Source organism: Cydia pomonella, chromosome 15 (genome assembly GCF_033807575.1).
Source record: "Cydia pomonella isolate Wapato2018A chromosome 15, ilCydPomo1, whole genome shotgun sequence".
NCBI lineage: Eukaryota > Metazoa > Arthropoda > Insecta > Lepidoptera > Tortricidae > Cydia > Cydia pomonella.
Window position 1 is genome coordinate 697,174 of NC_084717.1, and position 23,494 is coordinate 720,667.

Sequence of the window (23,494 nt, forward strand, 5' to 3'; positions counted from 1 at the left end):
ATTATTAATGTTTTCATAGAAATTTGACATGAATGGATGACATGACCTCACTTTGGTATGGCCATGCAGAGTTTGATCCGAATCTACTCAGGTGCAAAAATGGGGGCGGGAGCAAAACAAGTGATTTAATAACGACCTTTTTTTCTATGGTAAACGCCCCTATGATAGAACTGGCACCAGTAATGGGGTGGCATAGACAAATATGGTATAGTTTTTAAACGCTGCTAACATTTTACCAAAAACAAGAGCCAAAGAGCTGCTTAAGTTTAATTTTTTAATGATATTTGTTGATTTAAAAATTAATGGCGCCATACATCCCATGACTGGAGCAAAAAGCCATCGTTTTATTTTGTTAATAATATTGAAACCAATTGCAGTAGCTTTCATTAAATACAATGAAAACATAAAGGACGAATAGGAAATTCAACTTTTAACGCGTAAACCGGTAGAAATATACAAATGTCGGTGAAATATCAAAATACTCCAAATTTTCTCTTAAATGTCCCATAATTGGTGCCGTTAACATATCTTATAAAAGCTACATCCGTGTCAAGTTTCTTTTTTTTTTATAATTTTAACTCTAAATGTTCTGGAAGCTAAGTGGGTGTTTAAAGACAACAGGAAAACGTAATCTGATGGAGAGTCCTTCTAAAATTCTGAAATTTTACAGTGTACAAGACAAACGTAATAAAAATATTTTCCGAATATTCGGCAGTTTAACTGAATAATTCGGGTGAAAACGAACACTAGAAAACTTGCCGAATAGGTACCAAATTTATTCACCTACCGAGACAAATATGGAATCCCCAATCTTGGTCAAGAAAATAAAAATAAATGTGTCTCAATCTGCATTCGATGACCAAATCTCAAAATATCTCAAAAATGTCTTTAAAGTGAGCGAACGTGCATTTTATGACTCACGCATATGAATACCAATAATTTTGATGGCCAGCAAAAACAAAACGTATTCTTACAACTTAATTTAACGTGCCAAACCAAAAACAAACTTAGGAACAATATATTAAGGTTTCAACTTCATTACCTCAAAGGTATCAAGATTTTCATGAAGCGTTTTGATTTTGGTCGTACCATGGGTCGTACCTACTGGCAATGACTAAGATGCGAAGTGACTTCGAGTCATTTGGGTTCAATTGATTAGAATACTCATTCTTTGGATATTAAAGACTTATTTTCTGTTAAAATACATGGAATTAGGTCAGTTTGGCTCTAAATACCTAAGCATAAAGATGCGTTACCAGAAAATTGTTATTTAGTTGGAATAATTTGAGAGGAACGCAATTTTAAATCTGCCATAACGATGCCATAATTCACCTTGCTAAAACTTTAAAGTAAATATTCGAACGGATTAAATATACTTAAACCATAACGATGCACGACGGACGGCAGACTATTTTTATTTCAAAGTATTGGTATTCAAATAAAACTTGCTGTGGTGCACTGGAATTTTAACTGTATTACTGAAGTGATAGCCAATAAATTCCAGTAGCGGATTAAATAGATCATTAGCGAGCAGACCGCATTTATGCTGATATCTAGTTAATCGGTTGTACTTATAAGTCAGTTGATATTAAGAGGATACAATACAACACAATGTGTGGGAGTATTTTTATAGACATTGCCACCCTTTGTCATTGCAAATGCCGTGCAGAGTTAGATTGGTCGGACTCTGGCCGATACAGACGGACTGCAATCCGACTGCAATTTGTATTAGAACTGCTCGGCGACGTTGCAGTCGGCGTTCCGTTTATACCAGCCCTCACGAAACTGTTTTAAATAGCAATGATGTGCCTAAGAGAATTTTTAAAAGTTGCACCCATGTAATGCTCTCAGTATTTTTTGCAATTTTATTGCCGAACTTTCTTATAGTGTCTATGACACTTGAAATAGAAGCCAATGAGTGACGTAAACGTTATGAAACAGTTAGCAACAGTTAAGAACTGAGTAATAATCCCTAATCTGAACGGGATCTTTCTAAGTTCAAACTTAGAAAGCAACTGCTGCTTTTCTCATCTCATCTCATCAATTGTATCCGATTTATTTACGGGCTCCGAAAGTATGACCATGTTTCTGATTTCCACCGCAAACTAAACTGGCTCCCGATCCGCGAGCGTCGGTCGTCTAGAATACTTTGCATGCTTTATACCATCCTCTTTGATCCAGCTGCACCAGATTACCTTAAATCAAAATCTCAATTTGTAACACCTCGTCCCGGTTGCGGCCTTGGTACCTCTCGGAGTTTTAAACTCTCTATTTCTCTTTACCGCACTGGTTTCATGTCCAACTCTTTCGCCCTCCAGGCAATTCGTTTCTGAGGCCCTACCGCGAACCACGTTCGACGTGTTGCCTTCCGGTCACACTTACGTACGAATTTAAAAGTGCGACAGAGAGGCAACACGTCAAACGTGGTTCGCGGTAGGCCTTCTGGAACGATCTTCCTCTCCCAATACGACAAGCACAGAGCAAATATTCCTTAAAACGCCAATTACGTAAATACTTTTCGGACGTAGGTACACCAACATTGTAAGACTATATGACGGTTTTATATGGGTACAATATTTCAATTATATATACACCGTGTTTTTTTTGATTTGCGTTAATTTCGAGGGTGCATTCCTGAGCTTAAATTAAGTAACTTTCTCAAAGATACCGATATTCTAACTAACTCCATTTCGGTGATAATCAATCATAAATTTTTATATTATAAGGCCCTTACGAGCGTGTGCACTTGCCTTAGGGCCTGTTTACTTATTGATTAGTGTTTAGTGCGGGTTCATACATTTGCTACTAAACGTACGTACTATCTCGGACGATCGATGTTAGAAATGACATTGATATGTCACAGTTTTCAATTGTTTGGTTGAGTTAATTGTAATGCCCGTGTTACAACAACGCTATATGCAACATTTAGTTACTTTTTATAAAAAAAAAATAGTAAAAAAAAAAAAAAAAATTTTTTTTTTTGAAAATTAACTATGCCATTTAGTTTCCTTAAACGTACTTACCGAAACCCCGGAGTTAACGCAATTCAATAAAAACACGGTGTATGTGTATGTATGTATATATGGTATATGTTTTTATTTATAATAGTAGTGTTTAGATAGTGACTTTTATCTCTCTGTACTGATTTTCTTTTCCGCACCAATTGTAAGTTTCTGTTTGGCCCCATGGTTGACTGGTAGAGAATGTCTTAAGGCATTAAGTCCGCCATTTGTACTTTTTTGTATTTTGTAAGAGAATTTTCCTGAAATCCAGAAATCAGTTCCAGAAATTGCGGAAATTTTGGGAATGTTCTTGCTACTACTGAGAGTACGATTGCTCTCGCTCGGGAGGCAATGTGCATTGTGCACGCGTTTGATCCGATACAAACGATAATTATCCTGATAAGCTCCTTGTTATTGTGTCTTTGTGAGCAAAGCATGTGCCACTGTCTGATAACTTCATTTTGCGTCTAGCAAATCTAGTCTTGGGTAACAAAGGATATCTAGACATATTATTAAGGAAGTTATACCCGACGAAATTTTATTATAAGTTTTCGCAAAATTTCATCCCTGTATGGTGCTAGCACTATGGAAGTATTGAGGTACTCAGTGTTGGCTGAACGTTAATTAGAATTGACCATATTGAAAATTAACCATTACAAATTGAAACATAAACTGTAACCGTCCGGTACGGTTTACGTGCACTGGAGGTACTTCTTTGACCATTCTGTAGTCTGTATTTTCCAATTTTCATAACCAGATAGATATAAGGTAGAAGTACTAGTGCTCGACGCTGCACTAGTCACCGACATGGGCACTTTATTTCATGGAAATATAGGTTAAATTTGAACAACGAAGATTTTTCTGTATTCGAATTTAATCCTTGTCAATTTGACATAAAGTGTCCATGTCGAATACTAGTGCAGCGTCGAGCACTAGTACTTCTACCTTATAGATAGAATATTCTTTATTGGCACACCTCAGTAAACGAAACAGCTTAAAAAAACAATTGATTAGTGATGGAGGCAACAGGCGGTTTAATCGCTAAAGAGCGATCTCTTCCAGACAACCTTTGTGTAGCGGAAACAAATCAATTAATCAAAAAGAATAGGTGTTGCAAAAAAAATACGTTATGAAGCCTACTTTCACACACACAATTTAGGTCAATAAACATACACGTATAAGAAAAGAAAATAGACATACATAAACATACATAATAAATATATCAGACACAAACCAAAATATACCAACATATAACAACACCATATCAACCACAGAGTAAAAAATAACTATGTATTTCAAACACTAAGGGAGAGATAGTTAATGTTCTTTAACCAGCAGTTTCTTTTAATTATTTATTTTCTTTACAGAACTGGAATGGAAGTTCACAAAGTTTCCTGAGCCTGTGACAGCGCCAATTGGAGATGTGGTAAGTCAATTAATTTAGGGGTAGCATATTTTTAAATCTTCATATACCCCTGATTCAAAAGGAGCTTTAAAGCTATGTAAGAAGAACGAGATATCCGCTGTCGCTCACAGAATGCAAACAGTATTTCGCATTAAGTACCCATGTCAAAGATTGACACCAGGAATGCAGCGTTACCTCAGAGAATTGCCGTGTATTCAGTACCAAAAGTAACGTAGGCTACGCGTCAAAAGTATTTACCATTCTCTAATAGCTTCACGAAAATATATAAGTTCCTGTATGTAGAACAATCAGACTGTGAGAGACACTTTAGAACGCGAACTGTTGAGATATACCTCTATTCTATTTGGAAAATAATCCCAGGATGGCAGTTACTTTTCGAGTGGCGTTTCATCAGTTACTATTGATGTTGACTGTACTACGTACAATTCCCACTTCCTAACCAAAGCGACGTTTAACTGATGCTGTCCATCGATAACGTACGAAAATTTCTCTCTTTGGATCTAGACTGTGTTTCAATTAGGTACGTCACAGTTACGAGCGCGCTCGAAGAATTGAGTTATTTCAAACATCAAACATCTTTATTGCCATTATATTACAAGTAATACAGGCCCTGTAAGGGCACAGTAATTTAGTCTTATATATCAGCATTATTAATCTTATAAAGCACATTTCACAGGCGCTTGGGTTAAACTAATAACTAAATAAAATAATAATAGCTCTCTTTAAATTTAATATAATTTTCTATGTAAATTAACGCAGATATTAAATAAATTTATTAACAAATTTAGTTTTACTATTTATTTTTGGAAGTACATCTAATTTGACGACCGGTTTGGCCTAGTGGGTAGTGACCCTGCCCACGAAGCTGATGGTCCCGGGTTCAAATCCTGGTAAGGGCATTTATTCGTGTGATGAGCATGGATATTTGTTCCTGAGTCATGGGTGTTTTCTATGTATTTAAGTATTTATAAATATGTATATATTATATATATATCGTTGTCTAAGTACCCTCAACACAAGCCTTATTGAGCTTACTGTGGGACTTGGTCAATTTGTGTAATAATGTCCTATAATATTTATTTATTTATTTATTATTATTATTTATTATCCAATCAAAAAATTAAGCAACAAGATATATTTAACGAGTAACTAGCCGATGAGCTCTAAGTCTACCCATGTATGTTTTGAGGGAATCCCTCTGCCAACAACCTGTCCTGCAGTTTGACAGAAGAAAATAAATTGTTAAATGGGGTTTACGAGTATTTCTCCTGAATTAGTATTTTATACAATTGTGATATAAAATAGAGCTATTCAGTCGACTACCGTGTTTAGGTAACGAAGCTTGCTGAGTTGCCTAACTAAGGTAAGAGATTGAAAAGCTTGATTATATCACTATTGTATACAATTCTTTTTCTACGAGTCATCTAAAATAGTACTTTTTTTACTATAAAACATAAATAATTAATGAAAATTGGTACATGAAAAGTACGCAATTATAGTTTGGTATACGAAATCATAAATCAACCATTACAGTCGGGAGTAGAAAAAAAAGGTTTTTTTTTCTTTTGCAGTGAATAAAAGCTAAGTACTGATCCAAAGTGGACCCAATGATTTAGTCAGAATGCTATAATGTTATTCTAGATGTAGGTAATGCAAGTCATACTCGTAAAACATTAACGTTGAGTGTATTTTTAAGGTAACTTGTATTGTAGGTGACATTCGAGTGCGCGGTGAACGTGCCAGGCGAGCGGCTGGCGTGGCGGTGGCGGGCCGACCGACCCGGGGAGACGTGGGTCGATGCCGAAGGCAGCAGCGACCGGGACAAGATCACCACCAGGCTGCTGGTGGATATAAAGGACGGGGCAGAAAACGCCCTGTACCAGGTATGTGAGGTTTTAGGGAGAAAAGGGAGCTGGAAAAGTACCCAGTAAGAAGATAAGTATCTTGGGTACCTCAAGCAGGCGATGGAAGCAGGAGGATGCTTGCAGCACTAAGTAGAGGTATCCACTAAAAAGTAAGTACCTGTGTTGGAATTCAGTAACGGTGCTGGAGAGATGCTCTTAAAATCTTCAGCCACTCCAATTTCATTTGTTTTATAGTGTTTATACCTACTCCCAAGTACAACCATGTACTGAAAGAGGTTCATGTTCATAATTGTTCTATAAAGTGTACAGAGAGTGATACGTTTCGGCACTAGAGCATTTTACGTTTCATGTACGTGTTTTTTACAATAAGCGATTGAAATTTAGTTTTACATGGTTTTTTATGCAATTTCCATTATTATATTTAACTCCTCATTCCATAGATAACGATATACTCTATAATACTTTTACCTATATGGTTAATTGAAACATATTCGTACCAGGTTCTTACACAATTAATAACTATACAGTGGCCAAAAATATGTGCATTATTTATTTTTATTTTTATTTATTTATTGAACACAATGCAAGTTTACAGTGTCAGACCAATTCACTTACATGCTAGGAAAACATAAATTATCAAGAATAATAAATTAATAATGCTGAATCAAAGACATACAAAAATATAAAAATCATGCGCATAAAAATTCATGCGCATAAATTCCCGTTGTCAGGGAGGTTTTGAGCTTGTACTGAGCAACTTTTACTATGAGGCCAACCCAGAAATCCTGAAAAAAAAATCTGGCTGTTTCATACATTATACCTGGTCGATTTTCTATGGGAGGGTAAACATTTTTTTCGCGATTTCGGGGTCGGTCCCATAGTAAAAGTTGCTCAGTATAATCCCAAAACCTCCCTGGTTACGGGAATGCACATATTTTTTGTGTATAATCATCAATCTAAACCTAAATTAGCCTGAGGCATTGTTCCCAGGACCACAGAATAACAAATAATACTACCGTACCAGGACACTGGAAATTGAAACTTTGAAACTCAAGAAATGCTATAAAAGTATACTTAATCATGTTTAAAAAAACATGTATTTTTCTTTCCTCGTATTCGAAATTAAAAGTAGTGTTTAACTCGGTTGAAAGGCACCATTACAGCCTCACTGCGTTCGAGTGCCAAACTAACTCGGCCGAAATGAGTGATTAACAATCTACTATTTCAAGTAAGTATAAATTACTGAGCCCCTAGTGTAAATTTATTCGATTTCGTAACGTGACGTACGCGTTTGCTTTAAGTCTCATTTAGAAACAGCGCGCCAAGCGGAACATTTTGGAAACTCAAAATCCCATACAAAAATTGAATAAATTTACACTAGAGTATTATATGATCTGTGACTAGGGGTACTGATGAGGATTTATCATGTAATAAAAGTGCCAAAACACAATGTGGGGTTGCCAGAGAGCTTGACGTAAAGGCAGTAGCGATTATTACTGTCGTATGAAGACACGTGTACGACCAACATATACGTACAGTCGCGGACTTTAATTGTAGAGCCATTTACATTGGACATTTCATACCGTTAGTATTGATAACCATATTAACTTGAACCCTAAATGGCCCAATAAGTTCGTGACTGTACTAGTCGTCTCACGTCACGAGCTTTCGACAAACATAATCGAATACCGTCTCACGAAGGAAGGTAAAGCGGAATTTATTGAGCTGGCTGTCATTTAGCTGCCAAATACCAGAAGACATCGCTCGAGCGGAAATTACAAATGGATATTTTTGGCAAAACCGTCAACTATGTAATTGCTCTGGTAATGGCATTTCCTAACTGCTGAAGGAAGATATTTTCGGATTATGCTGCAGTGGGTTCAGCCAAAGTTTTTGAAAAATTGTAACACATTTTTGGTGCCAACGGCTGCCAAAAATATGAATAGCGATAGGCTATTTCTTTAGGAACTTTATCGATTCTAAACCGGGTTAACCAATTTTCGCTCGTTAGACAAAATCACGAAGGTCCAAAACGCTCTGTTAAAAAATTGTGACAGTTACTGCACAACTAACAAATTAAGTGCCTAAAGGCACCCACTTTTTTTTATACTACGTCGGTGGCAAACAAGCCCCGCCTGATGGTAAGCAGTATCCGTAGCCTATGTACGCCTGCAACTCCAGAGGAGTTACATGCGCGTTGCCGACCCTAACCCCCTCCCGCCCCTCGTTGAGCTCTGGCAATCTTACTCACCGGCAGGAACACAACACTATGAGTAGGGTCTAGTGTTATTTGGCTGCGGTTTTCTGTAAGGTGGAGGTACTTCCCCAGTTGGGCTCTGCTCTAGATCTGGAATGACATCCGCTTCTGTGCTGTGCCCTACCACATAAAGCGAGATGACATTCACAATGCCCATACCTCTCTTGTGGACGTAGTTTAAGGACGTACCCGGGTCCAACTGATTACCAAATGCGAAAGCTGAGAAACGCGAATAACTGACAGGCCGATATCGTCCGGCGAACTGGTAATCAGTGAGCGCCTTAATATATTCTCCCCCCGATGTAAGTAATATGAAAATCCCGAGGTATGATAGTTACCTATATACTATACGAAGTATATTGTAAACGGCCTAAACGACATAAATAGTATACCAACCGGAAATCGAAGCCTATCCAATCTGTTAACATAACCGACCCTCGTCTTATTGCGGAAATTGTGCTCGTTGTAAATATTCAATAATAAATGTGGCTGTTAAACCCCGAATCGACGTTCCAAAATATGTGCTGCATTTTACCATTTTAGTTACGTAAGGAGCTGATTTGTAGAACACTTTAATTTTTGTTTATTAAATTGGCAGATATCTATAAAAGTGACCGTTTTTGTCCCGTTCAGTACCCCTAGTGTAAATATTTTCGACAGCGAAACGTGACGTACGCGTTTGCGTTAAGTGTCATTTTCAGGGGTCGGACAAAAAGTGCCGATGACGTCAAACCACTCATAGGATGATTTCAAATCGTATTTTTGATTTTCATAAACAATTATCACTAATCATTTATCAACCTCTTTATTAAACGATATCGCCACTTGAAATGAGTAAGTACGTTTTTGACTGACACATTGTCAATCAGATGAACAATAAATTGACTTCGTTATTGTTTAGCTATTGTATCTTCACGATTATATTTAGCTAAAATTTATATTTACTAATGTATAAGAAAACGCTCTAAAATGTCACCTTTACTTACTTGAATATTGTGGCAATCCCACAGACTTGTTCTAACTAATTTCAAATAATTATACCTTATGGTAACAAGTTTCGTGAAATTTATTTTATTCACTACATCACCCTACCACCTGTATTATTAATTCCATGGATTTATTTACGATTATTTTGTTACTTCATTAATACTACTTTGCTACTACATGTCACACGGAAGTTTAAATACAAACTCAAACATCATCCTGTGTGCAAGATTACGTCATTTTTACGTCATCCGCACTTTTTGTCCGACCCCTGGTCATTTTGTATGAGATTTTTGACTTTCCAAAACGTCCCGCTTGGCGCGCTGTTCAAAAACCCATACAAAATGAGACTTAACGCAAACGCGTACGTCACGTTTCGCTATCGACTAAATTTACACTAGGGGTACAGTTTTCCTATTTGAAGGTTCATTTTTACATTACTTTTTTACTCTCATGACGAGACATTTCCGATTTTGTGACATGATCGTCATATCACTTAATTTCCCATATAACAGTTATGGAAATTTTTTGTAGACATTTTCCATAACTTTGCATCCCATAACCAAATTCGACAGTTCGAAGTTGAGAACGCTATTTTTAACGATTGCTGAATAAAAGCACTAGGTAATTATTAACTGACCTACAGACAACGAATTGTATTAAATTTTATAAGTAATAAAAAACATCTTCTTTTTCCTTTTTACAGGTTTTTATTTAACTTGCAATGTTTGTATGAAAGTATGTATGTTCGGGTAGAATCTTGCAAGCTAAGTCCTATTATTCGGTTGAGCTGAAACTTTACATATATATATTTTTTTATATTAAAAACTGACCGGCGATTGGCTCTAGTCACACCTGATGGAAAGTGAAGACAGGGCCTAAGATGGAGCTCACCGGTTCAGTAGTAGCCTATTCACTCTTGCTTTAAAGAGACCGAGGTCATATTTATCAGGGAATACAGATGGCGGGAGCGCATTCCATTCTTTAGCCGTCCGTAACAAAAAAGAGGAGGCAAACCGTTATATATACATATAAGTTAATAACATAAGTGACAATGCAATATTTTGATACCAACGAGCTGATCTGAGATGGTCACAGGAGATGGGCATAGGAACTCTGTGATAAAACAACGCAACCTAATTGTGTTTGGGTTTGTTAAAATTGTCTGTAGTTGACTGTTTAAAGAAAAGTACCAGTCATTGATGAAAGATGAAAACTTATTAATAATAATTCCGTATTTTTCCAGTGCGTAGTTTGGTACGGCGCCATCAGCCTCGCCTCGGACCCGGCGCGGCTGACCATCGCGCGGTTAGATCTCAGCCGGAACACCAATGAGACGACAGTCATCACAGCCCCGCTGCACAACACCGTGGTGCTGCACTGCAAGGAGCCGCTCTCCGAGCCGCCTGCGGAGCTGACCTGGTGGAAGGAAGTCAAGGTGAGCTGGAGGTCTTTGGTCTCCTTAGGTCACTCCCTGCCAAGGATCGCTGCTTCGATGAAACAGTGCTTCGCTACTTGTTACGGTCCTCTGTTGGATTAAGAACCTGCGACGCTCTCGCGTCGAATGATGGTTCGTATGACTGTTCGTTTTTAAATTGAGAAGCTCGGGGAACGAACGGTGACACATATCATCTCAATACAGTTTTGCAAGATTTGCGTTTTAAGGTTATACATTATAAAGATATGACATCTGTTACCGTACCAAAGCTGTTTGAAAATTACTATAAGTCTTGTCACTTAGTTTAATAAATCAATAACTTTGCAGGGAGTGAGACAACCAGTGGAAACGCCACACGGTGTCCTCGTAATCCACAACGCGACGACTGCTGACAGCGGGACTTACGGCTGCACAGCAACCAACAACCTGAGCGACGAGCACGTTGACCTCCCGGAGAGGACGTATCTGAGGGTGCAGCATGAGGGCAATGGAGGCTTCAGGTACGATAAAACTATTCCATGGTGGAACTTTCTAGGCGGGTGGGACGGAGACGTCAAGTTTATTGCGAAGACATATGTGAGGACCACCGATGATTAAACCAAGAGAGTTAGGAGTATTGCTGATAGTATGGCCACATGTTCACCAACAACCTGAGCGATGAGCACGTTGACGTCCCGGAGACGACGTATCTGAGGGTGTGGCAGTATGAGGGCAACGGAGGCGGAGAATATACCTGAGTATGTGCAGAAAAATGTTTTATCATGCTTTATACACAGTAGGTTTGGGCGGAGTAGGTCACTTTCTTAGGAAGTCACTTTCGAGGGGTAGTAATCAAAAACTAAACAAGTTTTTTACAAGCTTTCATTTCACTTGCAATGTTTTTTATGTATTTTCGGGTCAAATCTTTCAAGCTAAATAAATAGACTAACTTCTCATTATTCGATTGAGTTGAAACTTCACATACATATGTAAGTTCGGTGCGAAATGTTATAGTACCATAGCGCTGATCTGATGAGGGACACATGTTATAAGTAAATTAATGAAAATTATGAAAACACCACAACCTATTTCGTTTAAATTTATTAGAATTGTCTTGATGAGTGTAGAAAGAAAAGTCCAGTCAGCAATAAAATCATGTATGTAAAGCAAAAAACTTATTTACCAAAGGCTAGTTTATCTGAGGCCGCTTGGAGATTTTGAATAGCTTCGATGAGCAAATTATTGTATTGTATTGTAAATTGGCCTACCGGCCTTCCAATAATTGGTCTAGCGTTTTGGCCAAGTAACCACGATGGCCCAAGGCGGCTTCCTGCCACATTCAGTCATTCAAACTCTAATGAAATTCTTCAACAGGTTCCTTGAATCCGAAGGCTACGTCGGCGAGGTCACCGATGGGATCCTGACGGTGCCCGTGCGGCCCAACGGAGCGCTGCGTCTGTGGTGCGGGGCCGTGGGAACCCCACCGCCACAAGTCACGTGGTATAGAGGGACGGAGAAGAGGAATGGCTTTCGACACGATCACGATTTGGTGATACATCCTTTCACTGCTGAAGACGAGGTAATTTGTCATTCGAAAGGGAACTCAAAGGCAATGAAAACAAGTTCCTTTTTAAAGTACTGTACAATGTGTATACGCTTGCTCATGTGTAATAAAAGAGTTTTGTAATTAAGAGGGGGCGAAAAGCTAGGAAATTAGAAGGAAAGAAAAAATATGGCGCGCCCCGTGAAACTTGCGTTGCCGTTGGAAGATATGGCCGTTGCGTATTTACGCCGTAAAATGTGTGCATTTAAGTATAGGTTGTCATAAAAAAAAAATCCCTTTATAAGGTTAGGTATCTTGTTTAGTGTTAGTTTTATATTATGGTAATAAAAAATTTTTAAATTTTAAATTATTCAACTCAAATATTTTTACACAAAAGATACAAGAAATGGGTGTTTTACATTTTTTTGTTGAACTTGTTTATTGAAAAAACATTTATAAAATGGTTCATGCATGTAGCTTATTACCAATGACTTCTCAACTCAATTGTCAGGGCATATACTCCTGCTCCGTCAATGGCAACGGCCTCCGCCGCTCCTGGCGAGTGCTGGCCCTCCAGCCGCCGTACTGGGAGGGCGTGGCGTCCGGCGTGAACGCCAGCGAGGGCACGCCGGCGCGCGTGGCGTGCGGCGCGCCGCTCGGCCAGCCGCCCCCGCACGTGCATTGGATGTTGAACGCTGAACCGGTCACTGGCAAAGGCATTAAGGCGCAAGGTAAGTTCGTGGATATTCTAATTTTAAAATACCCTAACTATAAGAAACATATATAGTTTGGCAAGCCATTTCCGTCAGTAGAAAAAGAGGGCAAATTAAAAAAAATAAGCGCGAAGTAGTTTCTTGCCATTTCTACTGATAATGTTGGTTTGTCAGAGTATACTTGCAACACCCCTTGTTCAGAACGCATTTTATTGACGTGACGGAGGACGGCCGATGACCTCCGAAATTTAAAGTTCGGCAGCGATCGTCCCAGTATAACGTCCCCCGACTGCCGCCAACTGACCAAAACTGAAAATCCTCTAAAAGACACCAGAGCGACAAATTGTACTATTTATAAAAATAAATTCATGTACAAAAGATTGAATAACAAGTCTTTATTGAAGCTCCGCTTAGGCATTTCTCTGTTTAAAAAGCGGCCAAGTGCGAGTCGGACTCGCGCATGAAGGGTTTCGTACAATTTAAGACGTATTAAAAAAAAATCTTCTTACTAGATCTTGTTCAACATTTTACCACTTTGGACACACATTTTACCACTTTGGAAGTGTCTCTCGCGCAAACTATTCAGTTTAGAAAAAAATGATATTAGGAACCTAACTATCATTTTTGAAGACCTATCCATACATACCTTACACGTATATGTTTGATGAAAAAAAATTTTTTTAAATTTTATGACGTATTAAAAAAAAAACTACTCACTAGATCTCGTTCAAAACAATTTTCGGTGGAAGTTTGCATGGTAATGTATATCATATATTTTTTTTAGATTTTTCATTCTGTTATTTTAGAAGTTACAGGGGGGGGGGGACACACTTTTTTTTCACTTTGGAAGGTTCTCTCGCGCAAACTATTCAGTTTAGAAAAAAATGATATTAGAAACATTAATATCATTTTTGAAGACCTATCCATAGATACCCCACACGTATGGGTATGATGAAAAATTTTTTTTTTTTTTAATTTCATGACGTATTAAAAAAAAACTACTTACTAGATCTCGTTCAAACCAATTTTCGGTGGAAGTTTACATGGCATTGTATATCATATATTTTTTTTAGATTTTTCATTCTGTTATTTTAGAAGTTACGGGGGGGGGGGGGGACACACTTTTTTTCACTTTGGAAGGTTCTCTCGCGCAAACTATTCAGTTTAGAAAAAAATTATATTAGAAACATTAATATCATTTTTGAAGACCTATCCATAGATACCCCACACGTATGGGTATGATGAAAAATTTTTTTTTTTTTAATTTCATGACGTATTAAAAAAAAACTACTTACTAGATCTCGTTCAAACCAATTTTCGGTGGAAGTTTACATGGCAATGTATATCATATATTTTTTTTAGATTTTTCATTCTGTTATTTTAGAAGTTACGGGGGGGGGGGACACACATTTTACCACTTTGGAAGTGTCTCTCGCGCAAACTATACATTTTAGAAAAAAATGATATTAGAAACCTCAATATCATTTTTGAAGACCTATCCATAGATACCCCACACGTATGGGTTTGATGAAAAAAGATTTTTTGAGTTTCAGTTCTAAGTATGGGGAACCCCCAAAATTTATTGTTTTTTTTCTATTTTTGTGTAAACATCCTAATGCGGTTCATAGAATACATCTACTTACCAAGTTTGAACAGTACAGCTCTTATAGTTTCGGAAAAAAGTGGCTGTGACAGAATCGGACAGACAGACGGACATGACGAATCTATAAGGGATCCGTTTTTTGCCATTTGGCTACGGAACCCTAAAAAGGCCTCAACACCCCTTATACCTATAGAACGCAAAATGGACAAGAATGGCAAAAAATTAAGGACGCTTACATCTCTAAGATTGAAAAGGGCTGTGAAGAAGAAGACCTTTATGCTCATATAAGAGTATCTTGTTGTTCCGATAAGTAAGCGATTTTATTTATTGTTTTATGTTATTTCAACTTAGAATGAGTTCCTTTGATGCTAATTGGAAAAAAAGTGTCGCAAGATTTTCATAAATTTTTGATTCCTTCTATTCTAAATCTATGAAAAAGGTAACGGGATAAAAATAAAAATAGTACACACATTAGGGTTGTTTCCATCTACAAATCTTAGGTCAGAATTATATCCCAATAAATTCTTTTGGATTATAAGAACATGTTAAACTACTTATAGGGGATCTGTAATGACCATATTTTTGTAAATATTGAATTTAAAATATCTTTTGGCACACGTCACGTGACCAAACTCGAAACGTCATTGAAGATTGTGATGACGTCACAACTCTCGGATTGACACTGTTGACAGTTAGGCGATAAACAACAAATGACAAATGTCAGTTGACAGTTCGTATCTTCTACGTGTGTATGTAGTTATGTGTCAAACCGTAAACTGTGACGTCATACAATTTTCAAAGAGCGTTTTGGGCGCGAAAGCATCTGTCAAAATATATTTTGTTAATTTAACATATTTAAGGCCGTTTTAGTATAAAAGTTGAATTTTAGGGCAACTTTTAGTTAATATAGAACGTAATACAAGCGTTTCAAAAAATTGGAAACAACCCCATTCATGACATTCTTATTTAAAGAGTATTCCTCTGCTAAAGTCAGGCAACCGATTATATTTATGCGAATATCAAACCAACTCAACCCTAAGGGTAAAACGGGACCCTATTACTAAGACTCCAGTTGAAATTTTCACAGATGATGTATTTCTGTTGCCGCTATAACATTAAATGCTAAAAAGTACGGAACCCTCGGTGGGCGAGTCCGACTCGCACTGTTTTCTGTTACACAAAAACAAGATTTTGAGATTGCAGATTTCCGCACGAGTCTAGTCAAAACCTTATTCTAATTAATTAGTACAGTCAGCATCAAAAGTAGCGGATCAAATAACGTTTCATAAGTAACTAGCATTATGTAACAGCTTAACAAAAAGTGATGTCTTTAATATAGAACAACTAGGACTGTAAAAGATATATACATACTTTTAAACGCGAATTTTAGAAATTTATCTATATTTGGAAAAGTTATCCGGAATATCAGATACTTTTGGCGCGTTGTTTCATCTGCTACTTTTGATGCTTACTGTACTAGCACACACCAAATCTGAACTTGACAACTTCATAATTTACTTGCCAACTAGGTCATTGAATAATTTGAGCAAGGCAACGTTGACCTGAGAAACCTAATTTTCGCCATGCCCGCTCAGAAAGGCTTTCTTTGTTCCTGGAAATTTGTGTGCAAATTTTATCCTTCAAACTAATTTGCTGCTTTTTTCATGCGCAAATTTTATCCTTCAAACTAATTTGCTGCAAAATTTTTTGTTCTCTTCAGGTTAGATGACGATGGTATATTGGTGGTGCGGTTATTTTTAATAATAAATATTGAATAGCATTGATTTGGATTTTAAAGTACATTTGTTTGTTTTACAGCTAGTTCTTCGCGGTGTTGAATTAAGGTGAAAAAATTCTGTTTAACTATACAGCAAAGTTTATCTCTTATGAGACCTTCGCAAGGCTCAAGATTTGAATCTTCTATTCTTTGAAATGTGTCGCTTCTCGGGTGTCTATAAATTGGCTCTCTTATTATGACCATATCTGTATCTCTAGGATTTGATCATGATTTTTTTGTAAGATTACGGTAAAATTTGGTTAATAGGTAGAGTAGATACCTACAATATTTTAAGCATAATTTCACCGTATGTCTTAAAAATCTTCCTCTGAGTTACGAACAAGTATGATATTTTCGTAACTCAACGGAAAATATAGAAATACATTTTGATCGGAACATGTTGTGATTTCATTTATTCCGCCTAGAATAAGAAGCTATTCGAACTAGCCAAAGGTAACGAAAAAATGGACAACAAAATAAAGATTCACCCATTAAACAAACACTTTTATTGGTCTGTGCAGGCTCGGAGTTGCGATTCGCGCGCGTAGAGAAAAAGCACGCGGGCGCGCTGCAGTGCTTCGCGTGCAACGCGCTCGGCTGCGCGCACGACGCGGCGCTGCTCACCGTCGTGCCCGTGCAGATCTCTCAGGTCAGCCGCTGATCTTTCATCCTAGTATAGTATAGGTAGCGTGGTTCACTTTTTAAACTCTAGCCTTCTAGACACGGTACTCCGTTATCTTAATACACTATTTTTATTGATAAAATACACCAAGTTTTGTCACTTTATCTCAACTACCCCTTAGTTGCTTAACCACTTTGACTGCTTCGCGCTTTGCTGTAAAGATTTACTAGTATCGTTTTGTTTTATATAGGAATATTCTGCAGACAGCGCGAAGGCAGCACATATTGCGTACCAGCAGCCAAAAAACAAACACAATAATCGGAAGAACCCTAAGAAAAAAGCAAGTAAGTTCCCTGGGCTATAACCGCGAAAAGTTCGGAAAATGCGGGCATCTTTCTCTGTCTTTCTATTTACGCCTTTATTCCAGTGAAAGGGACGGATCCCCGCAATTTGCGAATTTTTGTTTTCATGGTAGGTTCTCTGCAGAGACGGTTTCTGAAGAAGTTTCAATAGGAGTACGTCGAAGGCCGTTATAAATAATTCCTTGTTTACAGAAATGGTGCCGCCGTCGCGTCCGACCGTGACCCGTATGTCGGATGAGAGCGTCATGGTGTCATGGTCCAACTCCAGCTCCGGGATGCCCATTAGGATCTTTAAGGTAAAACTCATATTAAGTGAAGAGATATAGTCGTGTTCTATGGATCGGCTGTATGGAATTCGGTTGGCAACTGTCAAAGGCTTGTATAAATGGCGCCAGCATAGGTTTCACCTGTCTCTAGTTTAGTTCTTTGAGATTTGGCTTAAAGGGCTAGCAACTATAGTTGGACTACAATCAAAAATGTATTGAAGAAATATGTTTGTTCTCCAAGATGCTCGGAAATGTTTACCTTATTGTAGTAAAATAGTACGGGAAGTTGTTCGTTACGGTCAAACTTACAAAAAAAAAAATTAAACCAATGTCGTGTTGGACGGGAAGTCATTACTGTAATGTTTTTTACTTTTTAAAAACATGTAAGTATCCACTAAGAAAAACGCAAACAGCCAATTAATATAGCTGCGGGCCTCGTCTACACGACCCGATCAGCGTCATTTCAAGCTATAGGATAGAGTTGTGTATGATCGTGCGAATACTGCTTAATAAAATCAAAGACTATATTATAACTTTTATATTTTTTTAAAGATCTCATGCGTGCAAATACAGCTTATATTGAACAATTATATTGAATGAGCGAATATTGAATGGTACTGAATGGCTTTCAACTTTTAAAACATAATTAGAGAGGGAAATTGTTTTTGATGTTTTTTGTGTAATGGTACGGAATCCTTCGTGCGCGAGTCCGACTCGCACTTGCAGTGGCAGCATTGTTCCATTTTGATTGCTTGTCACTGTGCCCGTCACTTTCGCATTCACATACTTGTGAGAACGTAAACAGAATATTATACAAATACAAATACAAAATTCTTTATTTCCTTAAAAAACACATGGCCATGATTTAGGGGATGGAGCCGCCCGGTAAGCAAAGAATTGCCTGTGTTGGGCGGCACCGCTCTTCCCTACGTTAACAACAAAACAACAAGTAAATTATTTATACAACATATGAAAACCTAAAAATCTACAAATATAATTTCTAAATATTTAATATGCTTATAAATTAAGTATTCAATTTGAAGACTTATTTTATTGTATTATAAATATAACTAATAATATTATTCTGTTTTTTTAGTATTTGTTGTTATAGCGGCAATATAAATACATCATCTGTGAAAATTTCAACTATCTAGCTATCATTGTTCATAAGATACAGCCTGGTGACAGACAGACGGACAGTGGAGTCTTAGTAATAGGGTCCCGTTTTTACCCTTTAGGTACGGAACCCTAAAAGGGTAATTTATTTATTTACTTATTTAAACCTTTGGGAAACAAACAGGCAAAACAACACACAGTTTTCACTAATGAATGTTGTTGCTTAGAGATTAACATTAATATTAATATTAACTCAAATAAATCTAACTGTTGAAAACAATATTAAACAATTGCCAAGTTTGCTGAAATATACAAACTAATCAGTATTACCTTTATTATTATTAGCTGTACTTTTTATTGCAGAAACAAACTGTTGTAATGATAAATGGAATATATCAATATCAGAAATTTTTTCATTATTAGTTCAACACTGTCTTATAACCTATTTCTTGCATATATATATATATTTTATACCACGACGGTGGCAAGCAAGCATACGGCCCGCCTGATGGTAAGCAGTCACCGTAGCCTATGGACGCCTGCAACTCCAGATATGTTACATGCGCGTTGCCGACCCTTTAAAAATCTGTACACTCCTTTTTTATAACCTCATACTGTAGACCCTCGGGAAAACCTCGGCAGGTAGCCGAGTCGGATATGTACCTAGTACGACCAAAGTGAAGTGAATTAGTAATAGGGTACTTACCAGATACATTCTAATAATTAGTTATTGTCTATTCGCTATGTCTGGAGTTCATTATATGACCGACCATGTTGTCATTACATTACAAGTATCACAACCAATCGAATCTAGACTAAGTCCCGTGGTACCTTCAGCACTTAGTGCCCTAGTGCCTAGAACAAACCGGCCAGAGCCGGAATAAAGGCCTTTGATTGTTGTAGTTCAACATTGACAGAGTCTGTGCTGTGTTCTGATGTTGGCTGTCCTATTCGCTGTGCACTTGTACCTGTTCTGTATGGCGTTAGTGTAAAGAGAATTTGAAATAGAGGTGGATTGTTAAAGAAAACTTTGTAGCCTCAGTAAATTTACTGCCATCTTTCGAAACATGATTAAAACTTTTAGAACGCCATTTGACTTTGATCCTTATTCTTTCACTGATATGTGTTAAATTTGTTAAATATCACACGGCCACTTTTTGATGGTCTGAAGTCTAAAGATGGCAGTAAATTTACGTGGCTACAAATTTTTCTTTGACAATACACTTTTATTTCAAATTCTCTTTGCTACAAGTATACCCCTCGCTTCGAATGATGGCCCTTATGACAGTTCCATTAGGTCTCTTTAAGTTGAACTTAATTTAAATCTGATTGAAGGAATATGTTTCTAACATATATTTTTGGAACATATTTCTAAATTAATTAAGATGTCCTCATTTTCATTTTCAAAAATCTAGCAAAAATTCAAACGTAGCATAGCTATAAATAATATACATCAAATTATCAAAATGTCAATGTCAGAGGAAAATGGGAACTACGTGTACATGGAGAAACGGCCGTCCCCTTTCCTCTTAATGTGCTAAACTTATAAAAAAAACCCACAAACATTTTAGGTGAAAGCTACTCTATATAAAAATGGGCTGTCATAGGAACCATCATTCGACGCGAGAAGTATATGACGCCAATTCGAACGTACATTTAATATCAAAATTATATCATTTAGTTATCACTCGCGCATGCGTTTCGCCCATACTTGTTAGTACATGTATTGGCGAGAGCGTGACGCACGGGCGAATGATGTGACATGATTTACATGTTTGAATTGGCCTCCAGGTAGTTTCTCAATAAAGCAGATTTGGAAACACTTTCGAAATAACCAGTCTCAATAGATCACATTTGAAACATTTTCCAAGTAACTAGTCTCAATAGATCAGATTTGAAACATTTTCGAAACAACAAGTCTCAATAGATTAGATTCGAAACATTTTCGAAACAACAAGTCTCAATAGATCAGATTTGGAAACAATGTGGAAATCTTGAAATCAATACATGGTAATTTCCTGTGGTTCAAAATATACTTACGTTGTAGAGTAGAGATACTCGGAATCCCATTATTTATATTGTCCATTTAACAAAAAAAATGTTGAGATTTTAGTTATATAGAGTAAAAAAATAGGCATGTCATGTTACTTGGCTTGACCGGTGTTATGTGTGATAACGGAATGAAATTCAAAATTCAAAATTCAATTCAAAATTCAAAAAAATATTCTGCAAGTAGGCCTCAAGGGCTCTTTTACAAGTCAATACAACATTTATATTAACATCATATAGTGACATGAAAAATCCATAACAACATTTATAAATACAACAGCCAATACCTGGGTAAACATTACATTATAATAATCTTAAAATAAATAATTAATACAATACAGTAGAGATGTATAGTCTCTATGGTTAAAAACACATTAAATCTGGAGATGTAAAAGGTCCCCAATGTCAGAGTACTAATACTAATAAAATTTGGAGGTGTAAAGTCTCTCCAAGTGTCAAAATAAAATAAAATAAAATGCCTTTAAAAATAAAGGGTAAATTATATAAAACCGCAGTACGACCCGCCTTACTTTATGGAACCGAATGCTGGGCATCAACAAAACAACACGTTCAAAAACTACATACAACAGAGATGCGCATACTTCGCTGGTCAGCTGGAGCCACCCGGAAAGATAGGATCCGTAACGAATACGTGAGAGGCAGTTTTAAAATCGCTCCTATTGAAGAAAAGCTGAAGGAAAAGCGATTACGCTGGTACGGCCACGTGCTCAGACGGTCTTCAGATCACATGGTACGAGTAGCATTGGATCTACCAACGACGAAACGAGGCCGTGGAAGACGTCCTGCTACTTGGCTGACAACGGTCCAGAATGACCTAAAAAACACAAATATTGACGCCGGAACTGCAACAAATCGTCCTGTGTGGAGAAAAAGGACAAGGAGAGCTGACCCCTGATACTGGGAAAAGGCTTAGGTTAAAGAAGAAGTCATGTTACTTGGCTACCTTAGGTACCTCCATTATATATTCCTCCATGATATTGATTATCATCAATATCTATAGAAACTATTTAACGATAATAGTTTTTTTTGTACAGGCTATATGAATACATTTGCAATGGAGCAAACAAAAACAACATTTACTCCTCTCCATTGTTTAATTCCATGCTAGCAATGATAACTTCATTTAATTTAGCTACTAAATGTTTTTGTTACCTCTCAGGTACAATACCGGGAAGTGACGAACTCAAGCAGCGGGCCGTGGCAAACGGCTAACTCCGATATACCGCCCTACATACATTCCTTCGAAGTGGATGGACTGGTACCAGACAGATACTACAAGTAAGTGACGAACTCGAGCAGCGGGCCGTGGCACACTGCGAACTCCGACATACCGCCCTAGATACACTCCTTCAAAACGGATGGACTGGTACCGGTCAGATACTACAAGTAAGTCACAAATTCGAGCAATGGCACACTGCGCACTCCGACATACCGCCCTATATACACTCCTTCGAAGTGGACGGACTGGTACCGGACAGATACTCCAAGTAAGTGACGTAAGTAAGCGACATGTTTCTGAGAGCCATGATGTCTTCATTTTCAAGCACTAACATTACATGAGTACCGGTCATGATAGCTGAAGAGCCGAAGCGTCCGAGAGAGGCTCGATTTTAATATTCAAACACAGAACATTAGTAGATACAGTAATTGTCTAAGGCCCAAAGCCAAGTTACACGTAGGGCTGACGGCCCGGACCGTCCGACAGGTGCCTGCTTCCTGCGACTTCCACAAGTATTTTAATCGCGAAGTGCTCGCAGCTATGGCGCCGCGCGGTATGTCGCGTGAGTGACTAAAATACGTGAGTAAAACTGTAAAATTAGCTAATGTTGATGCTTCATTCGTGATGTAGACTATACACTTTGGTCCTTGTTAATAATATATAACTTACCAATTCAATTGGCCCTAAAAATGTGTTGTAATTTTTTGGGTCAAAATAAGCAACACCAATTTAGAGTACAGTATTGGAAGACAATTAAATGTGTATAAAGTATTCTCCAAGGTTAAAATAATACTCAAAGTTCAATTACAGTGGTAATACGCAGGTACTGTGGCGTTCCGAGTAATGTCGGCCAATTTAGTAAAAATGTTCCTGTGACCTTCTGAAAAGACCATTTCCACCTAAAATATTAATAATGATCAAGGGCTTTCTTATGCCCACGTTGATGTTATCTTTGTCCATTTACTCGCATCCTTGTAAACTGTCTTGTCTCCTTTCTTTTAGATTCCGCATAGCCGCCGTTTACTCAAACCAGGACAATACGCAAGGTCGGAGCAGTCCGCGCTTCTACCTGCAGAGGGGAGGGATCGAGGGGCCGCGGGCCCCGGACCTCATTGCGGCGGAGCCTGTGTCTTCGAGCAGTGTGAGGCTTAATTGGACGGTAAGATCCATCATCATATGACCCGAAAAGACTCAAAACTTCCTTTCTCATCAACGGCCGTGTTCTGCCTTCATACAATAGTTCCCTGCGGTT

The 23,494-nt window shown here is 37.6% G+C and overlaps 1 protein-coding gene across 1 annotated transcript in view; it reads left to right on the forward strand.

Moving 5' to 3' along the window:
• The window catches only part of LOC133525491 (interference hedgehog), a 116,558-nt gene that overhangs the window by 77,756 nt on the left and 15,308 nt on the right, over nucleotides 1-23,494 (forward strand). The window contains exons 3-13 of the mRNA XM_061861750.1: nucleotides 4,370-4,428; nucleotides 6,141-6,311; nucleotides 10,781-10,972; nucleotides 11,300-11,472; nucleotides 12,326-12,530; nucleotides 13,006-13,225; nucleotides 17,109-17,236; nucleotides 17,460-17,553; nucleotides 17,764-17,867; nucleotides 22,183-22,301; nucleotides 23,245-23,401. Coding sequence (XP_061717734.1) covers nucleotides 4,370-4,428; nucleotides 6,141-6,311; nucleotides 10,781-10,972; nucleotides 11,300-11,472; nucleotides 12,326-12,530; nucleotides 13,006-13,225; nucleotides 17,109-17,236; nucleotides 17,460-17,553; nucleotides 17,764-17,867; nucleotides 22,183-22,301; nucleotides 23,245-23,401 — 1,622 coding nt within the window. The remainder of the gene's footprint in view (nucleotides 1-4,369; nucleotides 4,429-6,140; nucleotides 6,312-10,780; nucleotides 10,973-11,299; nucleotides 11,473-12,325; nucleotides 12,531-13,005; nucleotides 13,226-17,108; nucleotides 17,237-17,459; nucleotides 17,554-17,763; nucleotides 17,868-22,182; nucleotides 22,302-23,244; nucleotides 23,402-23,494) is intronic.